The sequence below is a fragment of the Fusarium subglutinans genome, assembly GCF_013396075.1.
Source record: "Fusarium subglutinans strain NRRL 66333 chromosome Unknown NRRL66333_c0000293, whole genome shotgun sequence".
NCBI classification, from domain to species: Eukaryota; Fungi; Ascomycota; class Sordariomycetes; order Hypocreales; family Nectriaceae; genus Fusarium; species Fusarium subglutinans.
In genome coordinates this window covers 30,347-48,774 of record NW_023502356.1, presented here as the reverse complement: position 1 = coordinate 48,774, position 18,428 = coordinate 30,347, and the positions used below count along the sequence as shown (strand labels likewise).

The window sequence follows — 18,428 nt, the reverse complement described above, 5'->3', positions numbered from 1 at the left end:
ATATCTAACTTATTATAGCTTAGGGGTATAACTTTCCCTATTATAAGTAAAATAATAGCTTAATAATAAATTATAAAGTTATAAAGTAGCCTATAGTAAGGTAAGGAATTAAATATACTATATCTTAGTAATATAAAAGTTATATATTAACTAAAAAAGAATAAAGCTTAAGTATATATAGCTAATATAGCCTAATTATATTATATTATAAAAGGAATAAAGGAAAAAGGAGGATTAGATTAAAAGGAGCTAACCTAGTATATACTCTATATTAATAGCTAATTAAAAGTAAGAAAGTATCTCCCGGTTTAGTATTTTTCTAACCCGCTTTTACCCCTATACCTAAGGGGTCATCCTACCTTAGGTACAGGGGCATATGTCAGTTTACCTACATCCACACAGTGATGGATGGGTCGGGTGCCTGGGGGTAGCAGCCACTGTGGCGCTAGGCAAGCTCCTGTAGCTCCCCAGCTTCAGCGTCCCGCCATCGTCATCGCGCCGCGGCTCATCTTCTCCAATTCAAGACATTCCCGAATGCTTCAAGATGGCCATCTCAGTAAGGACCACCCTGTTATCACGCGCGCATAGGCCTTCCTCGTTCATGCGCACTTCGAGACTCATCATGCTGACAACGAATCGCAGTGGAAGTCGTTTGACTTCTTCGACGTCGTCCAAATAAACATCGCCGACGATGAAGCCCGACAGCTCTTCGAGGGCAACGAGATCTCGAGCGTTTGCGCAGGCTCCGATAGTCTCTTCCTTGGATCGTTCGATGGATATGTTAGCATAATAAACAAGTCATGGAAGATTGTCAAGCGCTTCCAGGCTTACGAGGCTGGGAGCATCACGCATATGCGCCAGGTCGAAGGAACAAGTCTCTTGTTGACAGTTGCGGTACGGGCTGTTGAAGCTTAGCTGTCGAATTGATGGACTGACGCTATTAATAGGAGGACATGAGCAGTGAGCCTGTTCTGAAGGTGTGGGCTCTCGACAAGCTTGTTAAGAAGACCAACACACCGACATGTCTGAGCACGGTCATGATCAACAATAACCGACGGCAATTTCCCGTGAGTCTTAACGGGAGTTTGATACGGCGTTGGAAACTGACGGAATGAAGATATCTGCGTTTACGGCTACTGACGATCTTACACAAATAGCTGTGGGATTCACTAACGGCGCTGTTACCGTAATTCGAGGTGAATTGGTCCACGATCTCGGTACGAAGCAACGAATCGTTTTCGAATCAGAAGAGCCTATCACCGGTGTTGAACTCGCATGGGATGCGGCACAGAAGCTCACCACTCTGTTTGTTTCCACGACTTCACGAATATTGAAGCTCGGTTTATCCAAAAAGGGCCATGGATTACCGCCCAAGACCATCGAAGATGCCGGATGCGCAGTGGGCTGCATGACGCGTGATCCAAATACAGACGGTGTTATTGTTGCGCGTGATGATGCTATCTACACATACACATTGGATGGTCGAGGGCCACCCAAGGCGTACGAATCGCCAAAGAGCAAGATTGATGTTTACAATGAATACGTTGCGCTTGCGTGCCCGCCAGCGAGCAGCACTGCAAAGGATTCTGAGGCAATGAGGCGACGCTTTGGTAATACTACTACTAATTCTCTATTCAATGCGTCTTCTTTTGTGCTGTTGGATATGGATCTTCGAGTTATCGGTCATACAGAGACGTTGATGTCACCTGTGGGACACTTTGTTGACATCTGGGGTGATTTCTTCACAGTTCTCCAAGATGGCAAGGTAAGTTGAGTCTGCCGGTTTCGGCGTTCTCTTATTGACTTCATCAGGTTTACCGGTATCATGAGAAAAGCCTGCAGCAAAGACTGGAAATGCTGTATCAGAGGAACATGTTTCCTCTGGCTATCGAGCTGGCGCAAAAGTCTGGAATGGATAATGAGCAGCAAAGCATTATTTACCGTCGATTTGGCGATCATTTATACCAGAAGGCCGACTATGACGGCGCCATGGTTCAGTATATTCGAGCCATTGATACGACCGAGCCATCACAGGTCATTCGCAAAGTGAGTAGCTAGTACTTATTCATGAGCAAGGCTAATGTTCTAGTACCTTGATACGCAACGCATTCACAACCTAATTCAATATCTGGAACAACTCCATGAACATCGAAAAGCGACTGCGGACCACACCACCCTTCTCCTCAACTGTTATGCAAAGCTTAAAGACATCAACAAGCTTGAAAAGTTCATCAAGTCTCCCGGCGACCTCAAATTTGATCTTGATACGGCAATTGCTATGTGTCGCCAAGGCGGGTACTACGAGCAGGCTGCATATCTTGCCAAGAAGCACGGCGAGACTGATCTTGTGGTGGATATCTTGATAGAGGACTCCAAGAACTATGTCGAAGCGCTCGACTATGTTTGGCGTCAAGACCCTGATATCGTATGTGCCAGCGCTTGTTGGAGGGAACGATGGCTAACATGTCCAGGCATACCCTTGTTTACAGAAATACGCCCGAGTACTTATAGAGAATTGTCCTCAAGATGCTACCAAGTTATTTGTGGACTACTATACAGGAAATTACCGACCTCGGCGCACTTTGACGGTGCCGAACGAGATTGATACGCCCGCCAGTGGCGGCTTTGCAGCTGGGGCGGCCAGCGCTGTTCAGAATTTGTCCAATCTGCTGCCCTTACCTTACATGAATACATCTTCCGTCGCATCTCCTGGCACAGTCGGAAACACAAGGGCTGTGGTTAGCGATGGGAACATTATCGTGGATAACGACGATATACCTGCACCAAAGTACACCCCTCCTCAACCAAGAACCGCATTCTCATCATTCATCGACCACCCTGACGAGTTTATCGTCTTCCTCGAAGCATGTCTCGAAGAAAAGGAGCTCAAGTCGAGTGACCGAACAGATCTTTACACTACCCTCTTTGAGATGTACTTGTACAAGGCAAGCGAGAAGAAGGGACAGGATCACAAGGAGGAATGGGAGGCCAAGGCGAAGAAGCTCATCCAGGGCGATCATGTGCCTATGGAAAGCTCGAATGTTCTACTCCTCTCGCATCTTGCGGATTTCCAAGATGGAACCATCCTTGTCAAGGAACAGGCAGGACTGCGTTTCGACATTTTCAGGTCTTACACATCAGCTAAGGACACACGAGGCGCCATGAAGGCCCTCAGAAAGTACGGCCCCGAGGAGCCACAGTTGTATCCAGCTGCGCTGGCATATCTCACTTCTGACCAAAGGGTAATGGAGGAAGCCGGACCTGATGAGTTGGCCAACGTGCTAAACAAGATCGACAAAGATGGACTCATGGCTCCTTTGCAGGTCATCCAAACACTAGTTGGTCAATCTTCAGGCGGTGGCGTAGCTACCATGGGCATGATCAAACCATACCTTCACGAGACAATCACAAGAGAGCGCAAAGAAATTGCTACCAACCGCAACCGCATCAACAATCTTCGCGGCGATACAGAAAAGCGCCGCGTGGAGCTTGCAGACCTAGGCTCCAAACCCGCCGTTTTCCAAGCAACATGGTGCTCAGATTGCAGCCAGCGCCTTGACCTACCAGCCGTTCACTTCCTCTGCAAGCACAGCTTCCACCAACGCTGCGTTCGAAATGGCGGCAACGACGGCGATTCGGAGTGTCCCAAGTGTGCACCTGAAAACGACATGATCCGCAAGATGCGCGAAGGACAGAAGGAGCGGGCTGGCAAGCATGATCTATTCAAGATGGATCTGGAGAACAGCGAAGATCGGTTTAGTACGCTGGCGGAGTGGTTTTCTGGTGGTGTCATGGATGGGCAGAGTGCGGAGTGAATGTTATGAAATGAGGTGATGGCGAGATGCATGGTGTCTAAAGGAGTTTTGGGTTCTTATTTGGTCTTTGCCTTGTATTTGTGAGGCTTTGACAATTATACAATCAACATTTAGGCAGAATGGTCTTATTTGGTTCAGTGTTGTTCTGGGTGTTCGTGAGATTGTGGGTGAGTTGGTAACAAAGAGCTTTCAAGATGCCACGCTGCCTAGAACTTGGGCAATCTTGTAATAAGTTTAGACGTCTTTTGTATGCTTCTTGAGAAACTTTGTCGGTGATCCCACTCTCAAGGGTTACCCCTTTTCCAATCTGTCTCTGTAAAAACACAAATCTTCTCGGCGATGTCACAATTCCAAACAATCCTGTGGTATGGCTGTTTCCATCGATTTGAGTTTCTGTCTTGTTTTCCGTCTTCAAACTGAGCCATTTGTTTACCTTTTGTCAATGAGTTGTTGCTATCAACACTTCATGCTGTGTTTGGTATTTGAACTGAACTGACTTTGCTTCAGAACAACTCAACATTCCTTACTTGGATCTAACAACCGTTTACTGAATTAAGTTTTGTTTTTCTAAATAGACTAAAAATTCATGCCAAAGGGGATCGCTTGCTGATTCTTCTGCTTGGCAAACAGCGACCAAACTGAAGCCTGGTCGTCAATGATATACAAACTAGGCTGCGATTAGCAAATATTTTGTCATGGGTGAATTCTCTCTGATTAGATTCTGGGTATAAATACCACGGGTCTGTCTTCTTCTTTTTCCATTCTCTCATCAATCCAACTATAGTACTATATAAGTATAACCATCCGCAAAAGCTCTTCATCTCCGATGAGAAGTTCAACCTCAATGGCATCTTCCTTGTACTCTACCTCAGTAATGTTCCTACCTTGGCTCTCAGGACTGCTCGGTTGTGGTGCACTCTCAACACCAAAGAGAACCACGAGAAGGTCAAAGATTTAGTCCTGGTCAGCCGTCACAACACTTCCTCAGACACTACATGATCCAAAAAGCTTTTGACCACGAGGAAGTTCGGCGGACATTGTCAAGTCCAAATGAGGGTATGCAGTGGGAGATCAGCGAGCGAGCCGAGTATTGTCGGCGGTTTGCAGCCCAGATGCCGATTGTGAACAACGAGGCCTTCTAGGTGATGGCAAGCGTTGCTTTCCAAGCGGTGTTCTATATTGGCATCCTAGTCGGTTATGCGACGTGCCATAACGGAGAGGCTAAGGATATATATGTAAGTACTGTCTCCTTGCATTCGTTGGGCTGTGGCACTGACTCTCATCTGGATTTCTCACTGCTAAACCAGTTAGAGAACCTCGAACAGCTGGTGGTCCAAGAGAAGGGGCCGGCGGAGACCTTCCCGATCGGCGGGATGCACCATCCGGGGGACATCCCATTCCGGCTCTCTCTCATTGCTGACCAGCTGGGAGTAATGTCAAATCTGCGGCAATTCTCACTGGAGATACATCCTCGGGCAATAACGTGGATCCTGCCAATACATCGGCTGATTCCTGGACACCAACTGCGGACAGATCTTGACTTGAATAGTATGTTGTCCCTATATTTCTAGCTGTGTTTCTTGTCTTTTACATACTGTAGTTGGCTATCTTCATGGTTGAGCCCAGCTGTGAACAATGCAGAATTTGCCCAAACCTCCCTCCACAAGTGAATCGAAGCAATGTCTAACACTTACAGGCAATCTTGAGAAGCCTGCTATGCTGTCGGCCTATGAGGCGGGCTGCCACACCTCGAGCGGCTGGGGTTGGCGTTCAGAGGGCAATCCTCGTGGCTCATCAACCCAGGGTCCTGGGGACTGGAGCCTCTCAATATCGAGGACCGCCCGACCATTTCACTCCCGCGCGCCCATCTCGAAGCCATAATCGGTGAAATCAAGGCTAGGAGTAGCTTTACCCTCGATCCTTATCAAAAGAACCCTGGCTCCCCTCGTGTTTCATCGATTTTCCATCGCTGACGGTGAGTCTCAATCAGAATAAGCCTCCTCTTGACAGTTATCTAATAATATAGATAGCAAAGTAGAGCCGACTTACACTCCATGCCTGTCTACAAGGCTTTACAGGAGTGGTATGATCAATCGCAACTGCCGCGTACGATCATGTTGCGTGGCCGCCCTTTACCAGCCTTCTTTTGTGATATATATTGGAGATGTGGACACTCGTAAACATGGTCAGGCGAAAGCACGATGAACCTCTTCGCAGCACAAGTGCAGACGTCTCTTCTCGCCCGAAGCGTTGAGCTTCCACAAGCTTAGATCACGAAAATGGGCAACATGTCCATAGATCTTCCCTACCATCATGGACTTCCACACCTTCAGCAGTTTGCCTGGAGATTAGAAGGTTTCTCCGACTATCCGAAATAGAGGGGTTGATCGCCTCCTCCAACGGCATGCATATAATATACGCCCGATTATTCTTTTATACAATAGCCTTTTGAGGTACCAGTATGGACTTGGTGCTAGATTTACTAGCATTTACATGCAAACAAGAACCGGGCAACAACCAGTGACTGGTACTTCACAACGGAACATAACTCCACTGCACCCTAACCCTCCAGACTGTTCTTCTTCGCCTGGCTACTGAGAAAAGGTTGCCCCGCGTTGCCTGGAAACAGATGCTGCTGTCAGCCAGTGGGCGAATACACGGTCCTATCCCTAGGGGTCTAATAAACCCTCTCGGTATACCCACCGCGGATTTGACACGATGCAGAGGTTCTCAAGACGAGAACGAACATACTGCCGGCAGGATCGAGACCCAACTCACCTCAGAAATAAGTCTGGTATTGACTTATACATATATATATGTCTCCGACTACAAAACACTCACAGGACTTACAATAGACATATTCTATCCCGACGCAAGGAGCAGGCATTACGCCGCACCGGGTCCCAGCTTTCCTAAGATCAAGGACAGAGTCGTCGGCCAGGTTTACCCAGTCAATATGCACGTATCTGGATCATTAGATCCGAGAAGGATCTCGAGCCCACGAACCAGCCTCATCATCACTGGGTGGAGGTTCGTGAGGCCGAGATCGGGGATCCTGCGTCAGTTGAACAGATTTCCACCACTTGGGAAATGGTTCGAGACATGCTCTACGACCCATTCAACTCTTCCACTCTTTAAACTTCAACCAGAAGTAGGCTCTCTATCTTTCAAGCCTGCAGGGATTGCGATTCCTCTGCAGTAGATAAGAACATAACGCTCAGCCCACCATGGACCTGCTACAATCTTTTGAAACGAAAACGGACGGTACATCTGTTTCTACGGAAAGGACTTCGTCGATCAGGCTCAAAAGACTACCCTCCATCATACAACTACCTCAGGTGGAGCATGATGAGCATGAAAACGACATAATCCCACTGTGGGATAAAACTTGCAAGCCATGGATGAAAATATTGCTGCCTTGGAAATACAGCAAATCTGGGACCGCTCGTCTCTCATTGACCCCAAGTAAAGAGCCTAGCAGTCACCGCTGAGCTCAGTCCGCACCTATGGTTGTGGAGAGTCTCTTCCTAACGGTGGGATGGCGCCCTCTCCCCTAAACCATCTCCTGTCGCCAGGTCGAGTCCTGGTGCCAACCCCCAATTAAACGTTCGCCGAAGCTATATGGACAGATCCTAAGTCATCTGCCCTTTGGAAACGACAGCTTCAGTTGCAGACGATGGCATCGAGAGGGTTGAAGTCGCAGTGCTATCAACTTTCCCATTCCCACAGCCACCCCTGAATAACCGTATACATTCCAATATCTTCAATGCTTCGAAGATCCACCACAGTTACTACCAGCCCCTTCCTCTGGATCACAGACGACATGATTATTTCTTCTTTCACATCCTCCATACCACAGAATCCAAACTACAACCGTTGCATACCATTCCAGATTCCCAACACTTACGACGATGTCTATTGACCTGACTGCGTATCGCTTCGAAGTTGTTGCGCTTCGTAACCGGGTCCAACACATCGAAAATGGGGACGGAAGCATACCCTCGGAGAGGCTCTGTGCGAGCAGATCTCGGAGGTTGAGGCTGCTTTATTGATGCCAGCTGCTTTACTCGATAGCAACACATTATCTGCGCCTACGAACCAATTTGGTGCTTTCTGACAGTACAGAACATGAATCTGCATATCCTCCTCGGTATGCCTATATAAGGAACAAGACACTTACCAACACCCGTTGGTTACAGCCAGACGGACACCCAAGAAGAGGTCAAGACAGTGCTCCTGGCGCAAGCGAGGCGTCACTAAACAGTTGCTTAATAACCGTAATTACCGGCTGTTGGAGAGGTGAACCAGGGAGCCACACGGTGCGACCCTGGTTGAGTATGGCATCCATAGGAAGGTCGTGAAGGATTTTCGATAGAGACTCATGAGTCCCAGAACGCTCACAGCGTTGCCGGGGCATATCATATAATATGGCGTTGCTGCTCCCCTCCGACCGGTTGCTATTTGTAACCGATACACCTGGGGCGTCATGGCAGACCTCCATGGCATCGAGCACAAGACCAAGGTCCGGAGAAAGGGCGACTGGAACTTTACCAGACCCCACGGGATATGATGGTCTGCTGTTCCGACCTCATCATCACCTGTGGAGAGGACACGCACAAGGTACACAAGGCTATTGTGTGCCCTCGGTCGTCCTTTTTATGAATTGCACGATTCCTCTTCGAGACCGATCCCGTATACCGTGCCTTATACCTAACAATCGTTCGACTGTTCACAAAACAGTTGAAGAAGGATATCCAAGCCCTTCATGGAGACGACAAGGCTCCGTCCATCTCCATCTCAATAAACATCAAAGTTCCTTCCGAGGAGATATTCGCAGAAGGAAATTCTAAATATAAGCTTTAAACGCTTCCCGACCCCCATCGAGGCAGGGGATATGAAGCGAATCGTTATGGGCTCGTATTCACTCGAAGACCTAAACAGATCGATCGGCATGTTTTGCAGCCTGTTGACTTGTTGAGACTTGACTCGGAATCTCTTGGGTCGAAAGACGAAGGCGGTAGCGAAGGACTTTAAATTCCCTAGCTACTATAACCCTGGTTTTGTATATATAGAAGTGGAACTCTCTGGTCTTAGCGCTGTACAGGACCAGAGTCTTATGCATTTATTGAGTTCCAGAATATGTATACTTGGTACTTGAAACGAATAATTCCTCAAATAGTAAGCTGAAGCTTTCGAAAACCAGAACGAGAATCGGGAGGTCAATGGCCTGGATGCACTTGACACCCCCGAAGCCGAACGTCCCATCACGGATAGTCTGCAAATAATGTGGCACCTAGAACAAGCTCGATCAAGTGTTGAGATATATGTATGTCCGCGCCTTGAAGTATCCAAGCCGACCGCTGAGAAAGCTCGCCCAGGACGTAACAGACCTCCCACCAGACTAGCGGTACCAGTGCGATCGGCAACCAGGGCTCCATCGATCGGGACAGTATAAAGGCTGCCATTACCAAGAATGGGTTCACAACAGAGTATCGCCACCTTATATCCCTTATATACCGGCATACCTGATCTTGTCCTCGGACAAAAACCCCTCTTTAAGACACTCCTGGCCTGTTTCATCTGTAAGTTCCAACAAAAGCAGCATGCCATCACTGGCCTCTCTCCCTCTGGAGATTTTGGGGAAGGTCAGAAGGCATCTTCAGGTGCAAGACCTGAAGAGCTGTTCCCTGGTATGCAAAGTCCTTGAAGGACAGATAAGGATATATCTCTTCTACAAGCTGGCCTTCGCAGGCACTCAGTCAGCGCTGGCCGAAGTACTCATGCGATTCCTAGCAAATGTTCCGGGGCTTTTCGAACAGTTAATTGTCCGTGGTAAAGCAGGTTTCGAAACTGATAAAAGGAATGCGGAATTAAGACGCTCCCCAGTCTTGGCAGATGGATCAGAGTGACACCGCAGAATCTGGGGAGCCGCCTTTGGCTTAAGTATAACATACACTCACCTCTAAATTCTCCTTGCTCTTCTTCTTCTCCGAAGCAAACTCAAACCTCAACAACAAAGGCAAGCAAACACAGTTATTGAGTATATATCCGGAGATACTCAACTGAACACACTCCTAGACCATTCTGATAGACTTTTGTATAAGTCTTAAGAACAGAGAATAGGTAGTATAAATAAGTAAGATATTGATACCGAATCACAGGCATGTGTGCATGTGAGGGTATTTGGATAAACACCGAGACGATCAATTCTAAGGTGGGTCTCGGTGTTTATCCAAATACCCTCACATGCACACATGCCTGTGATTCGGTATCAGATATAGACTAAAAATGTCTATAACCCTAAACGGAAGTTAGACAGACTCAACGTCTATCAAGTTGGAAAGGCATGTATGGAAATTGGCATCGATCCTACTGATTTTGCATGCATATCACTGTGTACACTAACTAACATAGCACAAGAGAAATTCCATATAAAGCCACAAGACATGGGGTCAAAGATGACCGAGACGATCGAAGGCTACTACCAGAGCCCCGAATTCACAAGCCAAGATATGTTCGACTTGCTGGAATGTCCACTAGACCATTTCAAAAGGTTAGGGCATCTTAGGGAAGAAGAAAGATATCCGGTCATGAAAGCAGCACTATTCACATTATGGGCGGTATGTCGAGTCTGCCAGGCTCTGAAATCTGATCAAGGCCGTCATGAAACACTGCCCAAGACAAGCCCCTATCGTGATCATGAACGACATGATCGCGACGGAGAGCAGCTTGAGGCTGAAAAGGCGAAAGCCTCCAGCGCTGAGCAAACCGAAAAGTAGACCCAACAAACCTCGTCTATAGCCGTAAGTTACTACAGGATACTTCTATATATTAATAACTTGACTACTAATATTTTCCTAAGCTACCTGAATAAACACCAAATCGCGGCTATAGGTCCATGAGCAAAATCACTATCACAAGGACAAAGGAGATTAAGGATTTTTAACTTGTTTTCTGGACCGGCCCTATATAGACCCCTGCGATGCGCAAGAGGTTCACTCTCGAGGACCTCAACCAGACCCTCATTTTGATGTACATCACCATCGACTACCGGGCCAGAGGGGGCACCTCCGCCAAGAACACCAAAGTCCTTATCGACAAGAATCCAAGTGGCACTTTTCAGACTCTTCATGAACCAGTACCCGAGATACACTGGGTAACGTCAATCCTTTCCAGCCAAGAAGAAGAGAAAGCCGCTTGGCCACCCACGTAACACGAGTTGGATTGGCGAAATCCTGGCGATGACCGTGTCCAGGTTCTGTTGCGGCTCCTCGAACTGGACCACAACAAGCGAATCACCGCTTCCGAGCTGGCACCGTAGCTAAGGTGATTGGGATAGCACCCTAGCCCCTGGTGACACTTGCAATAGTGGCTCGTCGGGCCAACGCGACGACGATGAGGGTGATCTTGTCATGGTTCTCATAGAACCGAACTCGACGAACCTGGTTCCTGCTGTATTAATTCGAGAATCCGGAACTGTGAAAGGAAATCCAGAGTGGCAAAGTGACAAAGACGTTTTGAACCATCCAAAAGTCAAGCCCGTCTTTACAGCTATTTCTGGTTCACCCCAGTCGATCGCTGCCCCACGTTGATGCACTGCTTGACCTCACAACTTACAACCTCGTCCCTCATATCACCACACAATGAGCACCAAAAACTCACCAAACTCCAAAATGCCTTTAATAGAAGCTCGATCACTCGTCGCGTCGTTCTCTCGCGCCCTCACATCGTTCCAATCATCGCAAGACTCATTCCGCATCCTCTGCACTCTACCCCACACTTCCAATGTCCCCGCGCCGCGCCGACCAACCCGCCCACTACAGAATCTTGTGATTCTTGACTCAAGCTTCAATCCACCAACGTTAGCGCACGCAAGCATGGCACGCTCTGCGTTGAGGTTGGAAGGGGAGAAGAGGCTTATGTTACTGTTGTCGGTGAACAATGCTGATAAGGCGCCGAAGCCGGCGAGTTTTCCTATCAGATTGAGTATGATGGAGGCGATGGGACGGGAACTGCTTGATGAGGGTGTAGAGATCGATGTCGCTGTTACGACGATGCCTTTCTTTCATGATAAGGCGAAAGCCATATCAGAATCGGGGTTTTATGCTACACAAGACGGAGGTCAACCGATACAGACCTTCCTCGCAGGGTTTGACACGATAGTCCGCATTTTCAATCCAAAGTACTACAACGAGGGCATCCAAAGCGCGCTGAGGCCGTTCTTCGATAAGTGCAAGTTGAGAGTCACGACAAGGCCGGATGAGACGTGGGGAGGGGTCGATGAGCAGAGGGCGTGGTTGACGAAGGAGAGGGTGAGGGATGTTGGAGGTGATGAAGCTTGGGTTGAGAGGGTGGAAATGGTTGAGGGAAGGGAAGGCGATGGTGATGTGAGTAGCTCGCGGGTGAGAGAAGTTGTGAAGAGTGGTGAGGGGAGTTTGGATGGGCTGGTTGGGGAGGAGGTTAGAGGGTGGATTGAGAGGGAGGCTTTGTACAGAGATCACGAAGCGAGTTTGTAGTGTTATTTTGTGATATTCGATATAGCCGCTGTGCGATCTTACAAGAGGAAGAGAAGTTTTACAGGTACACCAAGCAACTCATGAGCACTTGTTGCAAATTTTATGCTCACAGTGTTGATGTTTCGTAACCTGAGCGTTTCTCCCAAACACAGGCACTGCAGGGTAGAGGGGACAAAAACAGAAGTCATTTCACAATATCCTGCATCGCGATTCAACAATGACTACGAGAACCTGACCCAAGTAGATGGATTTATTCCTGTAGATATTCCACGACCAAGTGACACCTAGTTCAGTATTCGACAGATCATGTAGTTATATCCCAGGACAAGAATGTTCGTGGGCACAAGTAGCGAACAAGACGATGCACTCAGCGCGCAGCGACAATGAATGCGCCTGCATGAGAAAGGACTTCACATTTCACCATCCCGTATATACATCAAGGCAGTATTGCACATGAAGTACAATATTCAAATCTAGATAGCACTAGGTACACAATCTCAACTCCGAAATCCGTTCACTACTGCAGTCTCGAGAGCATCACAGAGTCAAGCACAGCCCCCTATCTCGGCGCAATGATTCATGCAGTCGCTTTTGCTTCCACATTTGATCTCAATTTCGGCGTAAACCTCCAAAGTGATCCACTTCAAAAAATCGACGCTCTCGCATCGCGCAGAAAAAAATCACTGCACCATCCACTCCTTCCTTGCTGTGATTCGCTGCGCAGCTCAAAGTCGTTTGCAGTGGATCCCCAATCCCAATCCCATCAGCCAATCAGAACCTCCACATTTCTCAAAACCCTGAGGCTCAAAAAAAATAATTCTGCCCGCAACTTTTAGGCGGTGAAGCGAGAGTGATCCCGCGCCCCACAGGCTCTCTATAAAAGCGCGCCTTCCCTCCGACCTTTTGGACTTTTTTCTTCTTTTCTTCTTCATGTCGACAATACTTCAGAGAATCATTTCTATAGTATTCGACCTTCTCTTGGTTCCCTAAAAGAGCCACAGATCCCACCCTGGTTGATGAGTGTATATCCTCGACACCCTAGAGTGAATACTTTGGTCCTCTCGATCTGTCCGCAAGGATGGCGGTCTTGCTTGCTTCGTGCAGGTGGCTGTATAGAGATGGTTGTATTTGATGATCTCGACCCTGATTGCGGTCTTGCCTTCGGGCGCGCGGTCGGGGTGGGTGTTGATGGACGTCTGACAGGCGTGTTTTCTTCCTTCTCTTTTTCATTGCTTGCTGGGGCTTGCCCTGGGAGTAAAGAAGAAGCTGTGATGTTTACGTCTGTTGCTGTGGTGACTGGAGAATTTTGCGCGGTAGTTCAAGAACCGCTGTCGAGCGGCGCCGTCACGAATCGTCGATGTGCGAAGGTCTTGCTCAAGTGCATGCATGTCTATTCCCGAATGCCCTACCGATTAAATATTCTCCCAGAGCCATATCCGGAATACGCCTTTTGACTCCAAGATAACCAAACCCACACACTCCGCCGTTCCCATGTGCCCACGATCTTCGCGCTCTATGTACGCGCCCAACCGCCCAATGTTCTCGTCACTCGTGTCGCATTCGTTAATACCTCGTCACCTCATGGCTTCCGCGCGTAAACGTACCGCACCATCATGTATCCATGAACCTTCCGACTACTGATCGCTTTTCGCATCGCCGCCAGAAACTGCGGGTATTCCTCCCTCGGCCAGTTGAGCACGTTATGCCAAAGATACAGCGTGTATCCTACGACGAGTTAGCGAGCGAACGAGCGAGGACATACGATGGCGAATACATACCCTCGAGATCGTTTTCTAAAGTTAACCTGACGTACTCGCCCAGCTCAAAAAGCTTCCGATTACTGGTCCATCCACCGACGGGTAGCTGCAGCCCAAACATCGTTAGCAGGTAACACCTCAAACGAATCCGCCGTCGTACCTTGTAATCAAATATCCTGACATCGGTGAAGCCTGCCTCTGTGATACTCCTCTCCTGCAGCGCCTCCTGCTGAAGAAAAAAAGTCCTCCCCGTCGCTGCGCCGCCTTTCTCGTACAGATCCGCCCACTTCTGGAGTGCAGGCTCGCTGTCCGTCGTTCCGTCATCGGAGTAGAAGTGTATGTCAGCCTCGCATGATTGGACCCAGCCACCGGGTGCACAGCAGCGATATGCTTCTTGGAAGAGGGCAGGCCAGTCTTGGACTCCTCCAAAGAGGTAGCGAATGTGGACAAAGTCAAAGTAGTTGTCTTTCCAAGGCCAAGTGAGAGTTGCGTCTGCGATCTCAAAGTGCACGTTTGGAGGGACCCATTCAGGCTGGGTGGGTGAGAGGTCTGAGCCGATGACTTGAGCGCTTGGATATGCATCTGCAAAGTCTCTGAAGACGGTCAGTCAATTGACCTGAGGCGTGTGGGAAGGGAAACTTGCATTGCCCAAATTCCGGAACCAGTTCCGACATCGAGGACTCTCTGGACATGAGGCGATATGGGCGCCAAGAAGAGGCTGTTATCTAGCAGTATGGTGAGGTAGTGATGAGTGATGTCAACCGATTGAAGCTGCTGCTCATCATTCGGCATAACATATTCATGAGCATAGCGATCGCTGTGATATGTTCTCCCTTGAATGGTTCTGTACTCGAGAATGCTCGCCGTCACCGAGTCCGGGTACATAAAACTGGCACTGAGCGGGATATATATGTGAGTTGAGCGGAACGAGACATACGAGATGTGGAATAAACTCACGCATCGGATCCAAGAGCTGAATCAATTTCATAACGATCAATGTCGGAAGTATCCTACAAACACGGCAAAAAAAAGACACAACATGTTAATTCTCAATGATTTTTACTCTACAGGTTTTATGTAAGAGGGGAAGGGAGGGAGGTTAGGTTTGGTAGGGTACAACGCACCTCAGGGTCCTCTGCGGGGATGAGCTCAGCCTGAGGAGCGGGGGAAGATGGAGCAGCGGGGGCAGCAGCAGCAGCAGCAGGAGGAGGAGAGTCAGTAGCAGTAGCAGTAGCAGTAGCAGTGGGGGTGTCTCGGAGTTGTTGGTCTGTCATGATATATCGCGATCCATAGGATTACTTGATACAGTCAGTGCTCTTATGTGAGTGATGTGATATGGGGGGGGGGTGAGTGGGTGTGTTGTTGGTTCAAGGGACGGGATGTTTGTAAAGAGTGGAGATAGATGGGACAGGGTACGGAGTATATCAGAGTCAAATCAATACTGATAGATGATGAAAGGAGAAAGAGAAAAGAAGAAAGGAGAAAGAAGAAAGGAGAAAGAAGAAAGAGAAGAGGGAAGAAGAACGAGTCTAGAGTCTAGAGCTAAAAAACCAAAAGGTCGGTATAGCAAAAAGCAACCTTGATTGTAACAACAAGGCAAGGGAACCGAAAGATTAGAGGCAAACAAAACCCAACCGACCCCTCCTTCGTCTGCCTTCAATGGAACCCAAAATGATCCTCGAATAGACTAGACTAACTAGAGCCTTGGGCTGTAGACGCAAAGTTACTTGTACTTTTGGTTCTGTTTGCTAAAAGGTGCTGTACAGTAGATCCCGTCGCTCCCGTAAGCGATGTCTCAGTACTAACTAAGGCCATGGTTCAGTGGGGGACGGGGGCTGCTTTTAGTCTAGTGCCCTCTTGTCTCAACCTTGATCGTTACATCACTTCAACCGATAATCATCACTCGTGATAGCTTCAATGGAAACTTTGTTATCCAATCAATTCAACAGCGTCGGCGTCCTCTGTTATCGAAACTTCAACGAGAATGCCCTGGTCTAACTACCCCCAGTACCCCGATCGCCCGTCATCCTAACACCAGCAATGTTCAGTGATACTATTCTGATTTGATCGTAGGTATGCGCTGTTTCCACCATTTGAAGCCCAGAGATACATCATCAGTGCTCCCTCCATTCGCCTCGCACCATTTCTCCAGCTCTGTCTTCAGATGCTTCGAGATCCAAAAGTGATTACCTGCGAGAATCCGATCGAGAGTAAAAGTCTTCAAGAAACACCGGCGCCACTCTTCATAATCAACTTCGTCCCATTCGGGCATATCCTCCCAAGTAAAATACCCATGCAGGAATTCCCCTTCAAAGTCATAGTGGCCCTCCCAGCATCGTTGCGTCTGCTTAGAGAACTCCTCCTCGCCCAAAGCCTCCTTGGTCAGCTTTAGACGTCTCCAGGCATCAGATTGTACAAAGTACTCCTCCCACGGATTCCACCAGTCTCCGATTATGAACTTGTGGACCCGTCTTGGGCCAGGTGGTCTTGTAACAGCAGCATCATAGAAAAGATCATATTCATCGCTGAGGAACGGCCGCACCGCATCGCAGAGCTTTATCCACGATGTTTTAAAGTGTTCATCGCGTAAGCCTCCAGCCGCTACGATCTCAGCCGTGATTGAATCGAGAGCTTTAAGTAAACTTCTCAAAAGAGCCTCCTCTTCTTCGTCAATCATCTGGTACTTGACCATGATGTTGACCTTTTGGCGGAAATCGTCAGCAACCTCTCCATGCCACGATTCCTTCCAATGGGTTAGGGTTGGGCTGTGCACGGCGGCATGAAGTTCCCCGACAAGCCCGTTAACAAGCCCGTGATGTTCCCACCAGCAACCATTTCTCCAGTGCCCTCGTGCGGTTGTTTCAAGGCCGTCTGGGCACCGATCATACCAATCTCTCAACTTAATACCTCGACTGGCATACTCCTTCAGCATCAGCTCCAGCAGGCGGGGAGGGATGTGTGGCTTTAATGACAGGTCCAGTGGTGAGCTCACGAAATATTTTGCCCTCATAGTTCTGTCACAAAAAGGGTAATGCGTTTTGGTCATCCAAGTCACGGCCGACTGGTGGTATGGTTCGCTGTCCATGGCTACCAATCCCACGAGAGCGTCGGCTCGGGTTGGGTTTGGGAATCCATGGCTGCTCAGCAACTCAATCATGTCGAGATAAACATCAACTCCGCGCTTGCCAATATTGACTTGAAGCTGCTTTAGGAGTCGGGTGGGCATATGTCCAAAGCCCATGTTCTCTCTCTCCGGAGGCAGCTCATCTTTGAGTGATTCACTGAACCAGTTGGCCTCAGCATCGGCGCCCCTCTCAAGAAGCCACTTCAGGGACTCAAAGACTTTGCCACGAATTTCATCCTGAAACTGTTCGCTGCGCCCATTATCCAGACGCTCGTCCAGGTTGAGGAGCAAGGCGTCAATGGGTCGATACTCCTTCATCGACGGCTCGACACACCACGTCAAGTGAACAGGCGCAGCATCATACTCCTCGCACCGACTCATCAAGGAGACGTCAGCTGATTCAACCGCCTTCCGGAAGACTTTGAAGTTATTGGCGCGAAAGAAATCGCGGCGGGCGATGCGGTACAGATCAGTGCAAGTCTGAGTCAGACTCCCAAGAGTTTCAACGTTAGTGTCATCGTCTGCGCTGATGTTTTCAACGATGAGTACTTGGACTTCCTCGGGTAGGTCTCGAAGAATGCTGCGCTGGGGTTGGTGAGGGCGGCTAGCGGAAGGGGCTGGGTCTTGTTGGGAAGACATGACTGCGGTGATGTAGAGGTCTTTAGAAATATCGATGAATTCTTTCTAGGACCAAGATGAGGTTCTGGTTTCTCGGAGTGATGAAGTGGTTGTGCTATAGTATTCGGGAGAAATTACAGATGAGTGTCACTTTATATTTTGCAGATGCGAACACTGTTTAATAGGAACAGACTGAGAAACTAGGGAATGCATACTGCTCAATACATTAACTTTAAAATCATAATGAACAACGGCAATTTGTCTTTGAACATGACAAAAGCCTCTATTGAAGACGGAGTTTGCGTTGTGCAACACTGAACCTGATGGGCTGCTTGTTCATGTGCATGCTTGCCCGTATCCATGGCAGTCCACACATTTCAATCCAACTCACGGGTGTTACAGATTGAAGACATGGAACATAGATCTTGTCACATGTCTAGTACTAAGGCATCTAGAACAGCTACATGTCCCTACCCCAATGAAATGCCCATCCTTTGTTGTCTATCAAAAAGATAAACAAGTCTTGACGGGAATATAATGAGAAACTAGGATAGCTAGTACTGCTGTTCTTAACATTAACTACACAGTAATATTTAAT

The 18,428-nt window shown here is 48.3% G+C and overlaps 5 protein-coding genes across 5 annotated transcripts; 3 read left to right on the top strand and 2 right to left on the bottom strand.

The window, feature by feature from the left end:
* Nucleotides 1–544: 544 nt before the first annotated feature.
* On the top strand, nt 545–3,815 carry FSUBG_12842 (vacuolar sorting PEP5; the record flags this gene model as incomplete). The annotated part of the gene is made up of 7 exons (XM_036677671.1): nt 545–556; nt 643–894; nt 948–1,067; nt 1,118–1,765; nt 1,813–2,046; nt 2,090–2,425; nt 2,490–3,815. 7 exons carry the CDS (start codon nt 545–547, stop codon nt 3,813–3,815), a joined length of 2,928 nt encoding a protein of 975 aa, XP_036531702.1.
* A 6,458-nt stretch (nt 3,816–10,273) lies between these two features.
* Nucleotides 10,274–11,407, top strand: FSUBG_12841 (uncharacterized protein; the record flags this gene model as incomplete). Its single annotated transcript, XM_036677670.1, has 4 exons — nt 10,274–10,435; nt 10,496–10,590; nt 10,809–11,024; nt 11,185–11,407. The coding sequence occupies 4 exons, from the start codon at nt 10,274–10,276 to the stop codon at nt 11,405–11,407; spliced, it is 696 nt and encodes a 231-aa protein (XP_036531701.1).
* A 51-nt stretch (nt 11,408–11,458) lies between these two features.
* On the top strand, nt 11,459–12,331 carry FSUBG_12840 (cytidylyltransferase family; the record flags this gene model as incomplete). The annotated part of the gene is made up of 1 exon (XM_036677669.1): nt 11,459–12,331. The coding sequence occupies one exon, from the start codon at nt 11,459–11,461 to the stop codon at nt 12,329–12,331; it is 873 nt and encodes a 290-aa protein (XP_036531700.1).
* A 1,579-nt stretch (nt 12,332–13,910) lies between these two features.
* Nucleotides 13,911–15,362, bottom strand: FSUBG_12839 (methyltransferase; the record flags this gene model as incomplete). Its single annotated transcript, XM_036677667.1, has 6 exons — nt 13,911–14,056; nt 14,110–14,194; nt 14,249–14,657; nt 14,705–14,983; nt 15,046–15,098; nt 15,213–15,362. 6 exons carry the CDS (start codon nt 15,360–15,362, stop codon nt 13,911–13,913), a joined length of 1,122 nt encoding a protein of 373 aa, XP_036531699.1.
* A 779-nt stretch (nt 15,363–16,141) lies between these two features.
* FSUBG_12838 (uncharacterized protein) lies at nt 16,142–17,851 on the bottom strand (the record flags this gene model as incomplete). Its single annotated transcript, XM_036677666.1, has 1 exon — nt 16,142–17,851. The coding sequence occupies one exon, from the start codon at nt 17,849–17,851 to the stop codon at nt 16,142–16,144; it is 1,710 nt and encodes a 569-aa protein (XP_036531698.1).
* Nucleotides 17,852–18,428: the final 577 nt, after the last annotated feature.